Below are 22,887 nucleotides of genomic sequence, written 5' to 3'. Positions count from 1 at the left end.
GAATATGCCTCAAGGAAAATGGGAAAGTCAAAAGCTCAAAATTTTTAGCTCTGTAAAACCAAATTTTCCAAGTGGGAAAGGTAGTGGTTTCCCAAGAGCATAGAAATCTATATAGAAGGAATATCATTGTATGTCTAGATATGCACAGAATTTTACTAGAATAAATACAATACAAAGTCTTTATTACCAGTACAGTAAGGGGAAGAACCATCTTAACAATAGTCCCTGTCCAGGTAATAAAAGTGTTATTTCTACATGAGTCAGAACGTGTACTTGAGTCAACATGGTGATCTGGCCACTAATAAAATCATATTGTCCAAATCTTTCTGCTATTCCATTACATTCTGAGCTGATCAGAACATCTTTTCAGCACTGGCATCCTGTTTTAATAGAGGCATTAGAAAAACTATAGGGTATAACGTTTAACATAATAAATCAAGAAGTCATGTTTCAGAAAAGTTTGAAGGCATTTAGAAATGTTTAACCTGGAGAAGAGATGGCTTGGGGATGAAAATTTAATCTGATAATTATTTTAAAGGTTGTTAGGTAGAAGGACAGGCACACTGTGTAGCTAAGATATAGACTTAACACTAACAAGCAAAGGTTACAGAGAGGCCAATTTTGTTTATAAGAAAAACTTTCTAATTGAGCTATCTAAAAATGCAATGATCTTCCTTATGAGACTGTGAATGTCCTGCCATTGTTAGCTGTCAGGGGCCTTTTGACCATCATTCACCAATGAGGTAGAGGTGACTCCTAATATTAATATATGATAGAACTAAATACTTCAAAGTTTCCAATCCTTAAGGAAGATTGTGTGATTACAGGGGGAAAAGGTTGGTCCAACAATGAGTAGAAATAGAGAAGAGTGACTTCCCACTTCTCTCCATATATAGTCATCTTCAGCTTCTCATTCTGTTCCCCTATTTCTCTAAATCAGACTGTTAACTACTAATCCATAGGTCACTCACAATTATATCTTGGCAGTACCTTCCCCATATCTAGAAAACAAGACTACATAATCATTAGATTGCAGCCTTCTGATGTCTATAGAGATTTGGTTCAACCCAATGATATCTATATTTTTAGTTCCTATTGAATTTATAAATCACTCATTATAGGAGCTTCATTTATGAACAATTTTTATTTATAAGTGTATTTTCAAGGTAGTAGTTATGCTGATTTTTTTCCTTAATGAAATTTTTTTTCCAAACACACTGATTAAATTATCTTTGTGAGGGAGCTCGTTTACTGGCATTTTTCACTTTGATGTGATACAATATGAAATTAAGAGCTGTTTTTAAAAGGCTAGCAACTAGGATAAGGTCAGAATATGCCAGAATTGATGTAAATAACCAAGATGAATTGTTTTCTTGAGAAATGCTTCTGCTTTCCTGATATCTTTGAATGTCAAGATAACTCAAATGCAAAGATGACTAGGAACTATAAGTAGTACAAAACTTACAGTAAACATTCTAGTCATAGCAAAAGCTCTTTTACCTAATTCAATCAAGACTAATAGTAGATCACTTTAACAGGATGGTTAAAGCCAGAACCAGGAAAAAAGTATATATGTTAGATAACTTATTTTAACTTAAAATATATAAATGTTTTGTGTTTTCTTTGTACCAATCTTTTGATGTACAACTGAGGCATTTCTTTTGTTTCTCAGATAAACCCACATCCACACTGCAGTTGTCTATGATGTTCAGTTTAAGTTTCTTTAAAGAGGATCTAGAAACATTTCTGATACTGAGTATAGAATGTTTTCTAGATTTTTATATTTCTCTAAATCTTTTATAGTTGTTTTATACATAATAATTGAACAGCAATGTTTTAAGCAGTGTGCTTGCCTTTATCAAATTTTTCCAAAACTTTCAACTTAGTTGTTGTGGAAACATTAATTTTTTTTATTTTTTATACTTCAAGATAACTCAAATGCAACATTTAAACATCCGATTAGGTTATATGATTTAATTTTGGGGTGTTGGCGGGCCACAATGGCTCATACCTATAATCCTAGCTCTCTGGGAAGCAAAAGTGGGAGGATTGCTTGAGGCTAGGAATTCAAGACCATTCTGAGCAAGAGTGAGAGACCCCATCTCTACATAAAATGGAAAAATAGAAAAAATTAGCTGAGCATGGTAGTACACGCCTATAGTCCCAGCTACTCAGGAGGCTGAGGGAGGAGGATCACTGGAGCCCAGGAGTTGGAGGTGAGCTATATGATGCCTCTTCGCTCCAGCCTGGGTGACAGAATGAGACTTTGTCTCAAAATAAATAACAAATAAATAAATAAAATTTTTAAATTTTTTGATTATTATTTCATACATTTACAGAACATGATTAAATTATGGAATGTTACAAGGAATGATACCACTGACATAAATAGATTTGTGTGAGTAAACACAATTGGCTCTTTATAAATAACTAATTCTGCCAATGCAGAGTCATACTTGAGGGGTGCTTCTTTACTCTGAGTGGTCAGCATGCCAGAGGCATCATTTAAGAGGACTTCTTTTTTTTATGTTAGTAACCTCTGTTTTGTTAGACATACTAGTTTTGTTTTGTTTTTTAATTTCCTTAACTGCCTTGTCCCAAGTCATTTCAGAGGATTTAATGGTTAATCACTTTTTACCTGGTCTCAGATGTTTACGGACTGACATGGAACATCTCTCTCCAGAGCATGAGGTGAGCCACTGTGTTTATCAGTACCGTGTTTATGTTTTATTATTGCCTGTTCAGACTTTCATTCTTCTTTATGTGAGGTTAGATTGTAATATGCTGTACTTAATTTTTTAAAATCTACCTCAATGTCATTTTATAAATTTATCTACTAATTGTGATATCTTGAGCAACTCCTTCAACATCTCGAGGCTTTGTTTAATTCTCTAAAGTAAGGACAACATACTCTCCTTTACTTAATATAATGAGAATTTAGTAAGAGAATATACGTGAAATTTTTTTAGCTTTAAAATGTTATCTCTGACCATCAACTTTCTTAGAGACAAAGTTTCTATTTTCTATCTTTATTTCCTCATAATTCTTATTCTCTTTTTCTCCTGCTTCTCCTCCTATTTCCTCCAAAACCCTGTTCATCATTATTTTCTATTCTGTATCTTTAACCTATTTTTCTGCCAGGTTTTCATTTTGTGATTGACTCTCCTCTCTTAAATGAAACAAAAACTCTTCTTCATTCCTCTCCAAATCTTTTTCTTCTCAAAAGTTCACACTCAACCTCTCAGCTTTCAGACTGTCCCTTAGCCCATCATATTCACTACCTCACACTATTCCAATGAAACTGCTATCCCTAAAGTCACTCATGACCAAACTGCCACACTGACAGGACTGTAGATTTGAGAGCTCCAGGTCTTTCTGCAGCATTTTCTGTTTCAAAACTCCTGAGGCTCTTGGAACCCACTTCAAATCCTAGCTTTTTCTGCTTCTTCCCAATCTCTCCTCCTTTTTACTTCACCTTTAAATTTTTGCTTTTTAATTCATTAGCATTCCTCTCTGTGAACAAGTTCATTTACACACCATCTAACTTGTCGGTATTATATGTAACTATCTCACAAATCTGAATATTCTGGTCTGACCCATACTGTAGCCACAGAACTGTATTGTTCACTGCTTCATGTACATTCAACCTTTGTGTCCCATTGGCATCATATCAAACTCAGCATGGCCAGTCCTCTTAGCCAAAATAACCAACCTTTTACTCTCTTTCCCTCATTTTGGATAATGACAGACTGATTTCTCTGCAAGTTTAATGCCTAATAGTCAACCTAGAATATATCCAATTAGTTCTTTAATTTCTTAATGTCTTTCTATTCTGTTCCCTTCCTTTATACTTGTGCCACTCTGCTAATTCAGTCTTTAATCACATCTCATCAAGAGCATTGTAGAATATCCTAATTTTTCTCCACTCTTACCTCTCTTTTATTTGATTCTCACTGCAGCCAAAATACTTTTCCTACGGTATAAATCTGTTCATGCTATTCTTCTATTAAATCCCTTTAAAGGTTTCTTGCATGCAAGGCCTTTTATCATCTGGCATGTGTTCATATTGATAGCCTCATATCTCTCCTTTCTCTCTTACTCTTTCTTCCTCTCTGCCCGTACTCACTCTTCCCCAGCTGTGTCAAATTAATTAATCATTTCCAGTACATACCATCTTCTTTTGCTTTTATACTTTTGCATATTCTCATTCTTCTCAAGAGAATACTATTTTATAATGTAAACTATAGAATATATATTCAAAGGGTATATCACATATGTGTTTGCATAAGTCAAGGTTTTCCAGAGAAACAAAACCAATAGGATATATTAAGAGATTATTTTAAGGAACTGGCTCATGTGATTGTGGGAGCTGGCAAGTCCTAAATGTGTCAGAGAAACCAGAAGGCTGGAAACTCAGGCAGGAATTGATGTTGCAGTCTTGACTCCAAAATATGGAGGACTGGCTGGCAGGCTAAAAACTCAGACGGGATTTAAAGTAAATTCTTTCTGTAGGATACCTTACTTTTTGTTCGTAAGGCCTGCAACTGATTGGATGAGGCCTACCCATAAATATCAAGGGTAACCTCCTTTATTAATGTCACAGATGCTGGTGAGGATGCAGGGAGAAGGGAACCCTTCTTATACACTGTTGGTAGGAATGTAAATTAGTACGGCCACTGTGGAAAACAATATGGAGATTTCTCAAAAAACTAAAAGTAGAACCATATCATCCAGCAATTCCACTACTGGGCATTTATTCCAAAAGAATAGAAATCAATATATCAAAGTAATTTCAGTGCTATTCACAATAGCAGAGATAGGGAATCAGCCTAAGTGTTTATTAACAGATGAGTAGATAAAGAAAATATGGTATATATACACAGTGGAATAGTATTCAGCCAATAAGAAAAAAGGAAATGTAATTTGCAGCAACATGGATGAAACAGGAGGTCATTATGTTAACTGAAATAAGCCAGGCACAGAAAGACAAATATCACATATTCTCAGTCATATGTGGCAGCTAAAAAAGTTGATCTCATGAAGGCAGAGAATACAATGATAGACACCAGAGATTGAGAAGGGAATGGTGATTGGAGGGATGAAAAGAGGCTGGTTAATGGGTACAAACATACAGATAAATAGAAGGAATAAGTTCTAATGTTTGATAACAGAGTAGGTGACCATAGTTAACAACAATATACTGTACTATATATTTCAAAATAGCTAGACTTGAAATGTTCCCAACATGTAGAAATGATAAATACCCAAATATCTTGACTTGGTCATTACACATTCTATGCATGTAGCAAAATACCACATGTATCCCATAAATATGTACAAATATTATATATCAATAAAATTTCATTTATCTTTTCAAATATTGAACTTTTGGCTGTGTTGATTTTCTCTACTGCTTGTTTTTTATTTTATTGATTTCTACTTTCATCTTTATTTCCTTTAGTTTTTTTCTATTTTTCTAACTTCTTGAGAAAGAAGCTTATTTTTAACTTTTCTTCTTTTCTGATTATGAATTTAAGGTTTTACATACTTCTTTAGCTACATCCCATGCATTTGCTATGTTGTATCTTTATTATCATTCTCATGTCCATTATTTCTTTATGATCCATGAAGTTTATTTAGTTTGGGGGCAGTTGATAGTGATATTTTTGTTACTGATTTCTAACTTAATTCTTCTATGGTCAGAGACAAACCATACTATGATTTCAGTCCTTTGAAATTTGTTGAAGTTATCTTAGTGGCCGAGCATCTAATCCAGATGGCATTTGAAAAGAACATTAATTCTGTCTGTTAAGTTCACTCTTTTATATATTTCAATAAGGTAATGTTAGTTAATTTTATGGTTTAGTTCTCCTATATTTATATCAATTTTTTTGTGATCTGTTCCACTAACTATTGGAAGACATGTATTAAAAGTTATGATTACTCACGCCTGTAATCCTAGCTCTTGGGAGGCCGAGGCGGGCGGATTGCTCAAGGTCAGGAGTTCAAAACCAGCCTGAGCAAGAGCGAGACCCCGTCTCTACTATAAATAGAAAGAAATTAATTGGCCAACTGATATATATATAAAAAATTAGCCGGGCATGGTGGTGCATGCCTGTAGTCCCAGCTACCCGGGAGGCTGAGGCAGAAGGATCACTCGAGCCCAGGAGTTTGAGGTTGCTGTGAGCTAGGCTGACGCCACGGCACTCACTCTAGCCTGGGCAACAAAGTGAGACTCTGTCTCAAAAAAAAAAGAAGAAAAAAAAAAAGTTATGATTAGGGATTGTCTATTTCTCCTTTTTTTTTTTTTTCCCTGTTTTGCTTTGTGTATCTCATAGATACCCTTCAGCAGGTCAAGGAAGTTCCTTTCTATTCCTAGTTTGTTGAATGTTTTTATATCATGAAGGAACGTTAGATGTTTTCAGATATTTTTTCTACACCAATTAAGATAATCATAAAATCGTGATTTCTTGAAGAAAATCAAATTTTTTCTTCTGTTGATACAGTGTATTCCATTAATTCATTTTAGGGCATTAAACCAACCTTGCATTCCTGATAGAAATCCCACTTGATTATAGCATGTAATTCCTTTTATATGTAGCAGGACTCAGTTTGTTAATGTTTTGTTAAAGATTTTTATATCCAAGATAAATGCTAAATCTAAGTCTACAAGAAGCAAGCCTATTTCACCACAGATCACCCTTCCTCCCTCAGGGTGTAGGGTGTGACTAAAAATAGGTCGAATGGTCTAAAGACTTTAAAGGGATCAGACTCCCAGATTAGAATCCCTTTCTAACCTTGTTGGAAAGCTAGATTTTTACTTTCTAGACTTGGAATATCAGGCATAGCTGAGATCAGGACTGAGGTGCTATACTGAAAAGAAGGAAATTAAGTGAAAGCATAGTTAATGATGAGATACTTCCCTACCTTTTGAATGCTGGCAACCAGGATTGTACCCACATGAGGAAAAGATCAATAGTAAGGTTTATGCCAGATTCACACATTGAAGTGAAGCCTACTCGTGTATGAAGAGATTCTAATCAGCATTTTTGGTGCCCCAGTCTTTAGTGGGCATCATAAAATTACCACCCATTTAAGAAAAGCCACAAATACTGCAGACAGAGATGAAAACATACAAGAAGAATACTAGAGGAATCAGATAATGCAGGGAATAGAAGAAAAAGTACAAAACACTCCCCCCAGAAACAATAAAGCTAAAAAAAAACCAAGGAAACAAAATCTATAACCTGTGAGATGTGAGAACAAGAAAACAGAAAAGACTCAAAAAAGAGATAATCTGGAGTTCCAACATACATATGATAAAATTTCCATTCTCTCAGAATAATGCCCTAAGTCTTTACCATTATCTACAAAGCACAACAGCTCCTTCATTAAGAATATCTTTAGATTTTATTTTCTACCCTCTCTGCCTTGCTCACTATGCACCCACCACTCTGGCCTCTTGGCTTATGACATGAAAGACCTACCCCCACGTCAGAGCCATTGTGCAGCCTCTTCCCAGTGCCGAAGACATTCCTTTATCTCCTTCAAGTGTTCACTTAAATGTCATCTTCTCCTTGAAGCCTACCCTGAACATTGTAACATTCTCCACCTTGGCCCTCTTAGTACCCTTTATCTTGCTCATTGTATTTTCCAAAGCCTTTATCACCTTGTAATATACTAGATAATTTACCTATTTTTGTGTATTTATTGTTTCTCTCCCTTATTAGAACATAAGCTCAACAAAGAGGGAATATTGTCTTACTTGCTCTCTTAGTGTCTAAAAAAGTACCTGTCCCATAGTAGGTAAACAGTTTGTTTACTAACCTTGATGCCCAAACATGGGCCAAGAATGTTCTGGAGGGCTATTCAGTTTCTGGTGTGGCTGCAAGCAATAGGAGCAGCAGCTTAGATCCCTCCCCACTTTCTATCACTCAGTCTTCCTGCAAGAATGATGTTAACTCTCAGACACGCATCATATCCCCAATTGTATTTTAGTAGCCACTAGCTCCACCTAGTATCAGCTCTAGACATTTAAATAGGGCATCTTGATTTTTGCAACCTGGAGAAAGCAAAAAGACATAGAACAGAGCAGTTTTTACTGGGAAAGTATGTTTGTGACCATACTTATGTGTATATATTAAATATATAGATCTATATAAATTTTAGTTTTAATGTTAGGTGGTGGGGAAGCTAAGGGAATAAAGAAAACAGAAAGAAGTCTAATAAAATCAAAATAAATTATTAAGTGATTGAGTTTTTTTAAAGCTATTTCTATACCTGGTCTAGCAGTCTAATATGAATTCCTTTAACAAAGTAGTTGCCAAAACTTTAAATTTTTAATTAACATATTAGCTTATGAGAATATTAAAAATTAAATAAGTCTTTAGATTCATCATAGTATTTTACTATGTAAACTGTAATTCACTAAAGTAATTTTTTTCAGGTTATTTTAAGTTCCATGATAAAAGAATGTGAACAAAAAGTAGAAAACAAGACTGTCCAAGAGCCTCAAGGGTAAGACATTAATTCATTTTTTAAGGGTTCATGTCAACCTTAATTTCTCTATCTAAATTTGCTATAGATAAGTTTAATGTTTCATTTTGTATTATTTTGTAGTCACTTATATCAAAGATAAGAAAATTAAGTCAGCAGTTCTTAAGTGCTGGTTCATGAACTCTGTCATCAGAAGTATCTGGGGAATTTAAGATTCAAATGTCTCCCCCATGTTCTGAGCCCTCCTCTCAACATTCTGTGTCAGCCTGTATATTTAAAGGCTTCCAACAAGATTCTAATATGTAGCTGGATCAGGGACTCACTGGTCAAAACAGTATCTAGAAATTTGAACAGTTCACTGCATAAAGGATTGTAAACTTGGGGATGTTCTAGTCATATGCTTCCAACAACATTAATTATAATTCAAAAATTTAGTAAAATTAAAATATGAACATAGATATGAAAGAGTAAAGTTGGGCATTCAGGAGAGAGAGTAATTTACAAGTGAACTGTATGTACTCTAATTCTTACCAAAGTAACCTTGAGTGATTAATCTTAAATGGACTCTGTTAGACATAAAAAGCTCAAAAGTAGGCCGGGTGTGGTGGCTCATGCCTGTAATCCTAGCACTCTGGGAGGCCGAGGCGGGCAGACAGCTCGAGGTCAAGGGTTCGAAACCAGCCTGAGCAAGAGCGAGACCCCGTCTCTACTATAAATAGAAAGAAATTAATTGGCCAACTAATATATACAGAAAAAAAAATTAGCTGGGCATGGTGGCGCATGCCTGTAGTCCCAGCTACTCGGGAGGCTGAGGCAGGAGGATCGCTTGAAGCCCAGGAGTTTGAGGTTGCTGTGAGCTAGGCTGATGCCACGGCACTCACTCTAGCCTCGGCAACCAAGAGAGACTCTGTCTCAAAAAAAAAAAAAAGCTCAAAAGTATTTTCTTAAAGGCTGCCTGCCAGGAATTAAGTGTTTCATCCTTTCAATCTGAGGACATACACACATACACACACACACACATACACACTCTCCTCCTTACCCCCATGCCAACACACACAGCCTTTTGTGTCTTTAATGTTATCAGAATCCTTTCTTTAGCCTCTTCAGATAGAAGGAGCTCTTTTCCATATATACCTGCCATTGTAGCCATGGAAGGTTAAAACAAATAGAAGCATTCAAATCATCTGAGAATTTCAAATAAATGGAAAATATAATGAATTCCCATGTATCTGTCACTTAGCTGCAAAAATGATCAACTCGTATAGTCAATTTTATTTTATCCATTCCCTACCTACTTTTTCCTTCCTTACTCTATAGCTATCTTTAAAAGAATAATTGTTATTTTTAGAAATATAAATACAATATCATTATCACACCAAAATAATAATAACTCCTTAATATCATCAACTGTCTGGCCTTTGTTCAAATTTCTAATTGTTAATAAATGTCATCAGTGTTTTCTTGTCTATTTTTTCCTTATAGTTTGTTTCTTTGAGGCAGGATCCAAATGAGTACCATACATAGCAATTGGTTGATATGTTAAGTCTGTTTCAATGCACAGATAAAAGGTTCCCCTCTTACCACTTTTTTATACAATAAGTATAATTTACGTATTGAAGAAACTAGATCACTTGTCCTGTAGAGTTTCCCACAGTCTGAATTTTGCTGATTTCATTTCCCTTGTGGTGTTTAACATGTTCTTGTGTATCTCCCATAAATTTGGTAGTTGGGTCTAGATCTAGAGACTTTAATCAAATTCAGGGCATGTTTCTTTGTTTCTTTTGGCAAGATTGCTTCATCAAAGGGGGTATGTTTCTATTATAAAGCAGATAATGTCTGCCTCATTCTTTTTTTGGTGATGTCAACAAGTTGTTAATGATTAATTCCTAGCTCCACTAGTTCATTAGGTTACAAAATATAATATTCTAATTCTATCATTCCTGTTCCATTTATGATCTATAATACTTCAGAGAAGAAAAACCTAACCTATATATACACTGTTACACAGTGGTATAGTTTATATAGTAAAGGCAAGATAAATGTTTTCTTTATTTGCCCTTTTTCAAAATTATGAAGTAATTCATTCTCTGGTGACCAATCAGGTAGTTTTTTAAAAGTATCATTATAAACTTATATATTTAAACATATTTTATGTAATTTGATACATTGCATTTATTATCCTGTTGATCCCCAAGTTATCCTATCTTTAGCCAATTCTAGCCTTTTCAAATTGCCTCCTGAGTCATTTTGACATGGCACTTCCTTGCAATATGGTATGATAACATTATAAACCAACTTTTTAAAAAGTCCTTCTTTTGGAGAGTAAAGACAAGAAAGGGAGACAGTTAAGGGATGTGATTGAGTAAATATTTTGGAGTCATCCTAATGTAAGTGGTATTTGAAACTTTAAGAGTTAAGTTTTGTAACTGAAGAATCAAGAGCCAAATACTGAACTATATGGAGGATTATTTTGTGGGAAGAGTAAAAGCAGCAGGAGAGGAGCAGTCAGACATGAAGAGAGAAACCATTGGTATGCTGGCAGAAGAGCAGTGAGGTTTTCAAGGTGGGAGTTGTGGTTGGTTTTTTAACTGAGTAATTGATGGTGCACACCCTTAAAAACTACACAGACCCAGATGTCCTTGGTGACAGCACACACTTCATGCTGTAGGTTCAACAGACATCTGTTGAGCACCTGTAGCTTTCTACACAATGTCCTTGACATGTTCAAAAACATCTTATTTAATCCTCAGGATATTTTACAATAGAAATTGTAAGCTGTGTTTTACAGATGAGGAAACTGAACCATCTTGGCCATAGCCACAAGGCAATAAGCTAGGCAATAATCCTGAGTCTATTATAGGACAGTTGTTGGGTCACTGAAAAATTGTGCTTGATCAGTATTTTGTTGCTGTTCAATACTGTGTTAAATTAGCAATCTTTAGTCATCATTTAGATTGTGTTTACTTCCTACACAGCAGGTTAGTAAAAAAGAAAGAAAAAATGGATTTGAAACTGTTGATTGAAATTAATGCAACTGGCAATTCAGGACATGTTTCCCCCTCAAAAAGGAATATATTATATCATAGAATTATTATCAGTACAGTACAAAACTTCACTGTGATTTAATTTACTCATTCGTGAAAATAGTGATAATATCTATCTTCCAGGATTGCTGTAAGAATTAAATGAAGTGATACTGATAAATAATAATAACTATACTAGCAATTATAGCATGATATTAGGTACCTAGCACTATGCTAAGTACTTTACAATCCATAATCCTACTAACCCTATGAGATAGGTACTAGAATTTCTTCATTTTATAGATTAAATAACTTGCCTAAGATCACACAGCTGATAAACAGAGCCAAGATTCAGTCCAGTCCCAGACTTGCTCATAACCACTACACATATTGCTTCTTTTAACGTAAATGATGAACATGAAAGCTCCTAATCAAGTATGGTGCATAAAACTGCTGTCCACAAATAATTAGTTTTCATTTTGTGATGCCAATTCTGAATGTATTTCTTAATGATATGCTGCTAAAGAAATGAAAAAATGATATTTTCATTTTTGTAGTTGTCTTACATGAGTTTTAAAATTTCTTTCCTAGCTCAATGTCAATTGCTGCAAGCTTAGTGAGTGAAGATACAAAGACCAAGTTTTTGAACAAAATGGGCCAGTTGACAACATCAGGTGCCATGTTGGCCAATGTGTTTCAGAGAAAGAAGTAGAAGCTGGAAGGAAGCCCCCAGTAAACACTAAGATGGACCTCAAGCAGACTGGTTCCTTGTACTTGAAGTACTTGCCTTTTTTATTTCCCCAGTTTTATGTTGTTGCATTATAATTTTATCCTAATCTCCAAAGATATTTGCACTGCTTTTGATTATTGCTGTATATCTGTTGATTTTGGAGTTAACAACTGTGGCGATAGAAAATTGAGTTGATAGTCTGTACCAAGTCCCTCATCTATGTTCTTGTGTTTCAGAATAATTTTATATATATATATATATATATATAGTGAAGAAGTTTTTTTTAATTTTTGGATGGGATATTAGCAAATATCTGTATTATACACTAAGCTATTACAATGGTACTTAAAATAATGTAAATTTGAAGTCATTGTTATAAAGTAATAAAAGTGGAGATTACTTAAGTATTTAAATTATGAAAGAATAATGCAGACTTTTTATTGTTTCTTAACTGACTAGAAAGAGCCACCAGCATTACTCTGTGCCTTTAGGACTTCAGTTTGTGTATTCTGTAGGAATTGTGTACATTCCATTCACACAGTATTTCTTTAGGATGCTGTGATGAATTTGTTACAGATCCTACAGTAAATAGCTAATGATGAAACTTCAACATTTCAGAGCTCTCATGAAATCCTTTAAGTGCTATTTAAACCTCCCCAGCACTTGCATGCCTATAATGGACTTATCTAAAGAAAGATAGCACATAAGCATGGGGAGTGGTAACCAAGGTGAAATTTACAAACTGGTGTGTAGTAGATTTAAATGCTGAAAAATAAATGTAACTGAGAAGAGCTAATAATTGTGAAATTATTCCCAAATTGAAATACAGAAGAAGATATAGTTTAAATCTGAAATTTAACACTTACTATGTAAAACATTTTATTTAAGATATTCTCTAATGGTTTTAATTTTAGAGATTTTTCATTCTGTGTGTCACAGAGAAGTACTGAAAAGTTAAGGACATTTGGGGGCTGCTTTTTTCCCTCTAAACTAAAAATGACACTCGCTAAATTATTACTGGTTAATTACCACCTTATCCCTTAAAGTCGGTGACTATTCTCGTGTTTGATATGTATATTATTATACATACAGTCTTAAGTCAGTGTACAGTTCCACTGGAATTTGACAGTTCTATACAGTATCTATACAGTCATGCAAATTGAAGTAGAAAAGAGTGCTGGGCATAGAAAGGGGGTGATTGGTTTGGGGGGTTAATGTGAGGCCTTTTTAAAAAAATGAATATTTTGATAAAGAGAATTCTCATTTGAGCACAGTTGATACACATAGGTGATTCTCATATTTGTTGTATAAACTGGTTTAATACACTTGAAACATAGTTGGATCACATTGACTTCCTGGGAAAGCTAGCTTACCACACATTCAAGCTTATAAAATAATTTACCACAGGCAAAGCCATTTAAAAAGTTCATTCTGAAATTATTTCATTTACCTACAGTGAAATAATTGTTGACTAGTCTTTCTGAAAACTGTTGGATTCTAGGCATTCCTGAGAAATTGAAAGTGGCTACCTTTCATGTCAAAAAATGTTGATCTATTATAAATAAAATGTTTTTGCATACTTGTTTTTGTTTGGTTTGGGCTATGTGTTTTATTTTCTCTTTGAAACACTATGTCTTATATCTAAGCAAAAATATGAGAGCATATATTCATGAAAATGTACTAGTATTTTAGAAATTTAATCTATATAAATTACCTATTTTTACTAAAAAGGGATTGTTGCTATAAAACTAATACATTTCAGAGATGATTCAAAGAAAAATGTTTAAACTCTGATTTCCTTTGACCTACATAGAATATGTGTATATTATCAGGAATGGATATAATGTATTTTTATTGTGAATATTTTTTTTTCTTTTTTTTTTTTTTTTGAGACAGAGTCTCGCTTTGTTGCCTAGGCTAGAGTGAGTGCCATGGCATCAGCCTAGCTCACAGCAACCTCAATCTCCTGGCTCAAGCAATCCTTCTGCCTCAGCCTCCCAAGTAGCTGGGACTACAGGCATGCGCCACCATGCCCGGCTAATTTTTTATATATATATATTAGTTGGCCAATTAATTTCTTTCTATTTATAGTAGAGACGGGGTCTCGCTCTTGCTCAGGCTGGTTTCGAACTCCTGACCTCGAGCAATCCGCCCGCCTCGGCCTCCCAGAGAGCTAGGATTACAGGCGTGAGCCACCACGCCCGGCTATTGTGAATATTTTTATTAATTAGTGAATACTTGTATTTAATTGCTAATTTTTTTAAAAAGGCAATAAGAAGCAAAATTCACAATATATTTCAAGTGAGGCTCCCTTATTGTACAGTTAAATATTTTAACATCATTAAGATTTTCACTTTGGTTTTTTTTAGTAAAATATGGACTCTTTACAGACAAGACAGACACTAATCATTGAGACACTGAGTGTGTTATTCCAAAATGGCCCTAAAACTCACATACTCACTCATTCTTTTTAAACAGCAGTAAACTTAAAGGTATGAGGCTAAGTATTCAACTTAATGAAAAGATACATTTACAAAATAATCAAAAGCTAATCTGAAATTATGCCTGTGTTTCCAAAGCAATCCAGAGATTAAATTTTTTCAGAAATCCATAAGTGCCATAGTTACCAGTTTAGTTGAATTCTTCCAAGAACAATGCTTGAATGGTGGCAATATCTATCTCTGTACATCGATGTCCTTGACCTTCATTTGTTTGCATCAGTTACCCCTTTTGAAAGATTACTTTGCTAAACATCACATTGACTTTCAATCTAAATGAAATTGTAACGTAAGTCAAGCCATCCTTGATATAGATTATTTTTAGAAAATGGTAGCTATTCTACTCTACATTGTAATTTTAATGGAGGTCTCAAGGTGCTATCAAATTTCTTTTTCTTACAAAAACATTGATTCAAATGGTGTGTGATAAAATTTGGGGAGATGAAATCATTATGTTTTGAATTATCTTTTCATGATCTCATTTTGCACGACAGCCTATTTTGGACCATTATTTGAACTTTAAGGACAATTTTGTCTAGATACTACCTTATTGATCTTTGAACTTCAATAGCTAACTATAGCTAACATTTTGTACTGGTTACACTGTCTTAACTGTTCTTTGTGTAAAGAATGTTTATTTAAAGACCTTTGTAATTAGCAATTCTAATTCCTAAAAGTCTTCAGATTGGCCAGGTAATAAAATTCCAACTTTAATGTTGGATGTTAACTCTCTTATAAGCAAACTATGAAATAAATTTAGCCTTTCATATGAATAGACATGTATTTGAAAGTTCTAACGTAACTTTAAAATGTGCTTATTTTTGATACTTGATTTCAGTACTTTTAAAAAATAATAGATAAAAGATAAACTCTACTAATCAAAAATAATGTATCTGGTAAATTTGTACATATTGGCAAAATAATTGGATTTTAGACTATTTTCATACAACATAAGGATGTTCTGCGTGCATTTCTGTTGAATTAGCTCTCTAATCACAATCTCAGAGTGGCATATCTCATCATTTATATTTTCCCTTCAGGCCCAACTCCAGGACACTGTTTTGATTGCCCTCTTTATGGTTTACTTTGCATATTTAAGAAAAATCTTAAAAATTCCTGTTCTCTATAAGAACACACCAAAGTATGTAACAGTTAATGTAAACTTAATACAGTATAAAAAACTAATTTATTATATTTTTTTGATAGTATATAAATAGTACCTTCAGTATTGTAAGGAATGTAAACTGTTTGCTTTTCTCCAAAGAGTCTTCAATAAATCTGGAAAATTCTGTCCACAAGTATATCTACACAAAGGACTTTATTACTATTTAAATGCATTTTATTCCATGAAAGACTATCCATTATATTTATTTCAATGAGTTTATTGCATGAATAAATTTCTTGAGGGACTTTAATGCAATAACATTTATGTTCTTTATAAACTAGCATTTTGTGTTGTGTATTACAGGTATTAAATTCTTTGTCAATGATTTTTTTTTAGGGTGTTATTTGTTGATACCAATCTGCTTTTTATAATTTTAACAACTGCTTTCTTACTGGAAAAGTAATCCTTTCCTGAACTGTTGGCATTTTCAACCTTAGATGTTTTTAGTACATGCATTTTCAATGAAGCTGAAAATGTAACAGATATCTCTATAGAAAATGTACATTGCTGAGTAATATAAATCTAATAATTTCTCATTGACTTTATTACTTCATAAATGCTTTATCTTCTTTTCTGATCATTACTTGACAGTTCTTTAAATTCTTACGTTTCTCTGTTCATAAGCCTTCCTGTCATATATTAAATAATGAACCTTATAAGTGAATATTTTCATAATGTAAATCGTTTTCTAGTTTATTTTTATATGGATTTTATAAATATGGTCACCTTTTTAACAAATTCTTTCCTATCCCTAAAGCATAAGAATAATATGTTCTCTATGCCTCATAGGACATTATGAAAATTACATAATAGTAAACCTGAAAACGCTTTGGCACTTATAAAGTATTATGAAAAGTTCAAGATGGAATTAAAATTTTTAAATCACTTAATAAAAACACGGGCAACTGTAGATAATCCCCTCCCCCATATTTTTCTTAGATCTAGTTTTCCAGTAAACAAATATGTTACCATGCCAGCCATGATTCACATAAAATCACAGTAGAAGGTAGAAACAACTTTTGATTATACTTTTGCCTACTTTAACCTCTCCCAGAGTTTCTAACCTAGTGAAGACTAACAAGGTGATTTTACTTTTCATTTACCAAAACTTGTGATTAAACTGAGTAATCAACCTAAAATTTTTCTATTATATAATTTATTTAGGTTTCTGAAAAAGACTTTACCCTTTGTAACTTCACTCATGTCTCTTAGTATATGTTTGATTCTTATAGTAACCAGCTTCCTTTGACATTTAGTTTGAACATGTAGGCTTTCTTTAATCTCCTAGAAACTAAACTTTTCATAGTAGTGGGAGAAAAATAACTGACATTCCTTGAAAATAATTGACTCCTAGTGTTACCTAAAAGAAAAATAACCAGTGATTAATAATGAAAAAAATTAGAATCCAGGTTTCAAAAGCAATCCAGGTAACCAAAACGATTTGTATCCCATAATATTTTGAAAAAACAAAGAATCCAGGTTTCTTGCTGAAGCTATAAAAGTCTTCAGATCTATTTGGAGACCGTTTTGTTTTCTTTGCCATACTGCTAAAACTCTTACAGCATTTTAATGTAATTATTATCCCCAAAAAATCATGGAAAGGTGACAGAAGACTAAAGACAGGACAGACATCCTGATTTTCAAAAAGGAGAAGCCAAGAGATTTTACAAAATTTGGATTACCATTTAGTTTTCAATCTAAATAATGTCTCTTAAGGTTGGCCTATTCTGACTACCCAATCTAAAGTAACTAACCCCCTGTAATTCCTTCATACCACCCTTTTTTTTTCATGATTACTTGTGTCAGTACTTATTTTCTTGTTTTCTATTCTCTATTTTTCTCACTGGACTCAGTGCCATGACAGGGAACTATCCTTTTCAACCAGTTCCTCTTTAATACTTGAAGAATGCCTGGTATATGATAGGTTCTCAGCAAACATTGATTGAATGAATTAATGAATTGTCGAGCTTGATACCAGTTCCATCCAAGATTGTCAATTAGATTAAAAGGATGGTTTATGGGCTATAATTAAATGTTCCCCAAAGCAGTATGAGTTTACTAAAACTACATGCCAAACTAACCTAATGGGGTTTTTTTTGTTGTTTTTTTTTTGGTTTTTTTTCTTTGTTTTTTTTCTTGAGCCAGAGTCTCGCTTTGTTGCCCAGGCTAGAGTGAGTGCCGTGGCGTCAGCCTAGCTCACAGCAACCTCAAACTCCTGGGCTCAAGCAATCCTGCTGCCTCAGTCTCCCAAGTAGCTGGGACTACAGGCATGCGCCACCATGCCCGGCTAATTGTTTCTATATATATTAGTTGGCCAATGAATTTCTTTCTATTTATAGTAGAGATGGGGTTGCTCTTGCTCAGGCTGATTTCGAACTCCTGACCTCAAGCGATCCGCCCGCCTCAGCCTCCCAGAGAGCTAGGATTACAGGCGTGACTAATGTTCTTTTGATTAAGCTATTATATGTTGATCAGGACGATAGTGCAGTATTGTGCATCTTGACATCAGCAAAGTAGTCATCTCTTTCTCATAGTGTCCTTGTTTATATCCAAGGTAGAAAATGTGGGCAAATGAGTGCAAATAAAGAGCTGTGCCACGTATGTATGTGCTTATATTCGTATCTGGCTTTACCAAGCAATTTGTAAATGTGGAGGAACCATTTTTTTCTAAAGATTATAAAATAATTCATCATTCATCATATATTTATGGAGTACCTATTTTGTGCTAGGCATAGGGATACAGTGAATAAGACCTACATATAACCAACCTCACATAGCTTTTAGCCAGGCCAGGAAGCAAACAGGTTGAGAGATAAGGGCTAAAGGGCATTTACCTTAATTAGGGTTATCCTTATGGTTTACTTTGGAAGGTTTCTCTGAGATGACATTTTACCTGAGAACTGGGAGAAATAGACATTAACCACATGAAAACAGGAAGAGAAAACAGTAGAGCAGTATGTGCATAGACTGTAAGGTAAGAAATAGTGCCATGTTCGAGGAACAGAAACAAAAGACTAATATATCAGAAGATGAGATTGAAGACAGGCATATAGTCAGCTCATATAGGACTTTATACACCACGGTTAGAAGTTAGAAAGGGAAGCCATTGCATAGTTCAAGTAGTAGAATTACTTAATCCAATTATTATGGCTGGATATAATTCTATATAAGAATGCTTTGCAGGAGGGCAAGAGTAGAGGCTAAAGGCAGAAGTTAATGCAGTGGTCCAGACAAAAGATGGTGGCTTGCACAAAAATGGAGGCAATAGGGCAGCTCTGAGATAAATTTTGAAAGTAGAATTAGCATAACAGATTGGACATAAAGAGTGAAGGACAGGGAAAAACCAAGAACATCACCTAGCATTTGGGAAGGAATAACAATAAATAACAGGTGATGACAATAGTGAGGAAGTGAAGAACAAGTTTATGGAGTTAATCTATTTTGTTTTAGGTGTGTTAAATTCAGGATGTCTGAGAGTTGCCTGTGGAGATGTCAAATAAGAAGTTAACCAAGACTAGATCTCAGGAGAGGTCAGGACTGACTATTATGGAGTCACCAATATTTGGATAAAACCAGGGGACTGGATAAGACAGCTTGGGGAAACAGTAACAGTAGAGAAGAGAATCCAAATTAACTCTGGGACACTCCATATTTGGAAGTTCAGCAGAGCACAAGGAACTACTAAAGGTGTCAGAAGGCGTGGACAGTGAGGTAGGAGGGAAACCAGGAGAGTGTGGCATCATTGAAGCAAAGATAAGGGCGTTCCAAAGAAAGAGTTGATTTGCTGTTTCAATTGCTATCAGTCAAGATGAGGATGGATCTGATACCCATTGGAAGATTGAAGTCATTGATGACTTCGATACTAGTTCTAGTTTCCGTGGATTAGTGGGAATAGAACCCCGATTGGAATGGGTTAAGGAGAAACGATAACCAGAGATGATAGCTCTCTAAAGAAATTTTGCCAAGAGGAGCATAAGCATTGATAAACCAGAGATGATAGCTCTCTAAAGAAATTTTGCCAAGAGGAGGATACGCATTGATAGCTAGAAGGAAACATGGGGCCATGGGAGGGGTTTACTTAGTTTTGTTTTATAATGGGAGAAATCAGATCATGTTCATATGCTGATGAAAATAAGCCAGAAAAGTGAGAGAGGGTGATGATGCAACAGCAGCAATAGGCAGTAACTGTGAGAATGAAATCCTTGAGAAGGCAAGAGGGGATGAGAGAGCACAAATGGAGGGTAGGGCCTCCACTGTAATGAGAGAAAGCAGAGAATAGATACACTTGCAGGTAATTGGTAGATTTAGTGGTGGGAAGATTAGGGAGTTTCCACTTAATTCCTTCTATTTTCTCAGTGAAGTATGAAGCAAAGACATAAGCTAGACTGGCATATGGGAACTACTGGAGGTTTGAAGAGAAAGAAGGTAGCAATGGCTGTCTTCAAGAATGGCAGAGTGAATTATGGAGGGAAGTACAGGATTGCCAAGCAATTTTGAGAGCCCATTTGAAAACAATAATTATGAATTTAACAAAAGACCGGTGAACACAATTGTTTTTCATTTTTCTTTTCCCCAGCCAGGATCAGCTATTACTGAACAAATGCACAGAGTAAAGTATAATCAGGACTGGGTTTTTCCAGGTGTGTAATGAGAATGAACAAAGGCGTCAAAGGTGCTTGCAGAGGAATGAGTATAGTGATGAACCATAGGATATAAACTGGGTAAGGGAAAAAGATATTGGGGCGAATGTAGGAGGAAAAAAGTAATGTAAGGAATGGGTTTCAATAAAGTAAAAAAATGTGTTATAGTGAGAATATTCAAGTAAGTGAACTGGAAGGATACTTCTTTTGGAAATAGAAATAAGAAGCAGCTAAGATACCTGTTCTAGCTACAGGCTCTAAGGTACAGAGGTTTGGGAGAACAAAAGTAAAAATCCTCCACTTAACACAGAGCAGGGAGGGTGGTACCAGGATTCTCTTAGTATAAGATGGAGGAGAGACTCTCTAGAGAAGAGGTTGAAGATATAGGTGAGATATCTGAAGACAGAACATGGATTTCCATGGGCCCAATGGGTGGTGGGGAAGGGTTAGAGATTAAGTTAGTTTAAAGAATATTTAGAGTAGCTCAGGGGTTAGAGTCCAGGTTAAAAACAACAATAAAAAAAAAATAAGATAAAATAAAAACCACTTCAGGTTCTAGTGAGTAAGGCAAACAAATTTGTAATGATGTGTTAGACCTGATAGTCTGAGAAACCAGGTTGTTCCTTTAAACTATTATAGAACAGTAGGCTCTGTTGGGCCTCCCTCCTGGAGATCAAAATGGTAGGGCGGCCAGGGAAGAGACTGACGTCTTTCTAAGATGACAATTTCGTTTCTGTTTTGAGTTTTCCTTCATAAAGATCTTGGTTGTTTCTCCTTAGAAATTTTAGGATCTTCTGTTTAATCTTTGTGTCAAAGTAATGTTATAGTACTAATAGTGTCCTGTTTATTCATTCTGAAACTCATTTTTATATGTGCCCAGTTAAAAATTCTTTGAGAAGAAAGTGAACATAAATATTGGGAGGAAACTAGCAGTCTTTCAGAATGTCCCTTTTTTCTTTCATATCTCCTACTTACCTATCTCATTTGTTCTGTTTTCTAAAAGAGTTCTTGGACATTATCTTCCAACTCTTGAACTGTGGGGTTTTTTTTTCCTTTTGGCATTTATTCTTGTTTAGGGACCTCTTTTGTGTTTTCACATACTTTTTCTTAGCATTATATTCTTGTTTCAAGGGTACAAAAACTTCTTTAATCTCCTTGAGAATACAAATTATAATTATTTTTTTATTTTCTAGTTTATTGCTTTTCTCTGTTTCCTTCAGTGTTATTTTTCTATTTGTTCATCATCTACTCTTTCATATTGGGTATTTCCTCAAACATGGTCACCTTTGGTTATTCCTTCATATTTAAGAGTGAAGTAAGAAGCTAATGGGGATCTTTGTCTATTAGATATTGGGAGAAAATTCTTTATAGGTGTCTAGTTTTTGCAGCTCTAACTGACTTCCTTTCTTCTAGACTCTCTCTTTAAGAATGCTTGTAGAGTGGACAGCCTTGGAAAATAGAGATAGTGTTTTACTCCAGAGCAAAAAACAAATTTGTTTTCTGTCCAATATAATAATGCCTCCCTCTGGGGCAAAAGTCAGGCAGGCTTACTATTGTTAAAGATTCAGGTTCCCTAACTCAGGGTTCCTCTCTTGTCATGCATGTTCAGGCATCACATCTCTTTGCATTGCCCTGTGGGAACTGGAGTTTAGGGAACTGAAGAAAATTCTCATAGTTTTGTTACTACTATTGCTATGAGTAACAAACTGTCCTTTGCCTCTGACCCAGGAACCTTGTGTTTTCTGCCAGCCTCCATGAAACAGGCTAATTTGTTAGCTTGCAAGTGGGGTAAAATCTCAGATCCTTCACAGTTTTTGTTAGTGGGTAGGGCTTATCTGACAAACTTCCCTACCCAAGAGAAATCTCTGCCATGAAAAAAAATTTTTTAATGTTTCTTTTATTAATATCCCAACAAAGAAGTTTCCTAGGAATATACTTTGGGAGACACATTTTTTTTTCCTTTGGCAAAATAAGTTTGAGAAAGGCTATATTAAACAAATTTAAATCCATTTTTTTTTTTTTGCTGAGAAGAAATTCTAAGAATCTTTAATATGATGATGTGCACCTCAGACAAGAAAGGGCTCTAGTCTGGAGCATTTTCCAACTTATTTGGTGATGGATCCCTTGAGGTATACATCTGAATATTGACCTTGAATCAAATTATCAGAGAGTGGTGTACTTGGACTGCATTATCTTGGTCCCTTGTGGATTTCCTTTCCTGAATTCAGCTTTGGTATTCTTGATTGATAATGAGGGACACTGTAAGAAATGACTACTTAAAGCTCACTATGGTAATTGCAGGGCTATTGTTGAGGAAGTAGCCTACTACATTTCA

At 34.6% G+C, this 22,887-nt stretch overlaps 1 protein-coding gene across 5 annotated transcripts in view; it reads left to right on the top strand.

Annotated features, from left to right (window-relative positions):
* RELCH (RAB11 binding and LisH domain, coiled-coil and HEAT repeat containing) overlaps window positions 1-13,831 on the top strand; it is a 101,140-nt gene extending 87,309 nt beyond the window's left edge. For all 5 annotated transcript variants that reach the window (XM_012774486.2, XM_012774485.2, XM_012774484.2 and 2 more), the window contains 3 exons: window positions 2,603-2,691; window positions 8,447-8,517; window positions 12,111-13,831. In XM_012774486.2, coding sequence (XP_012629940.1) covers window positions 2,603-2,691; window positions 8,447-8,517; window positions 12,111-12,231 — 281 coding nt within the window. In that variant the 3' untranslated portion in view covers window positions 12,232-13,831. The remainder of the gene's footprint in view (window positions 1-2,602; window positions 2,692-8,446; window positions 8,518-12,110) is intronic.
* Window positions 13,832-22,887: the final 9,056 nt, after the last annotated feature.

This window comes from Microcebus murinus, chromosome 17 (genome assembly GCF_040939455.1).
Source record: "Microcebus murinus isolate Inina chromosome 17, M.murinus_Inina_mat1.0, whole genome shotgun sequence".
NCBI lineage: Eukaryota > Metazoa > Chordata > Mammalia > Primates > Cheirogaleidae > Microcebus > Microcebus murinus.
The sequence above is the reverse complement of the archived record's forward strand: the minus strand, read 5'-3'. Positions and strand labels throughout refer to the sequence as shown.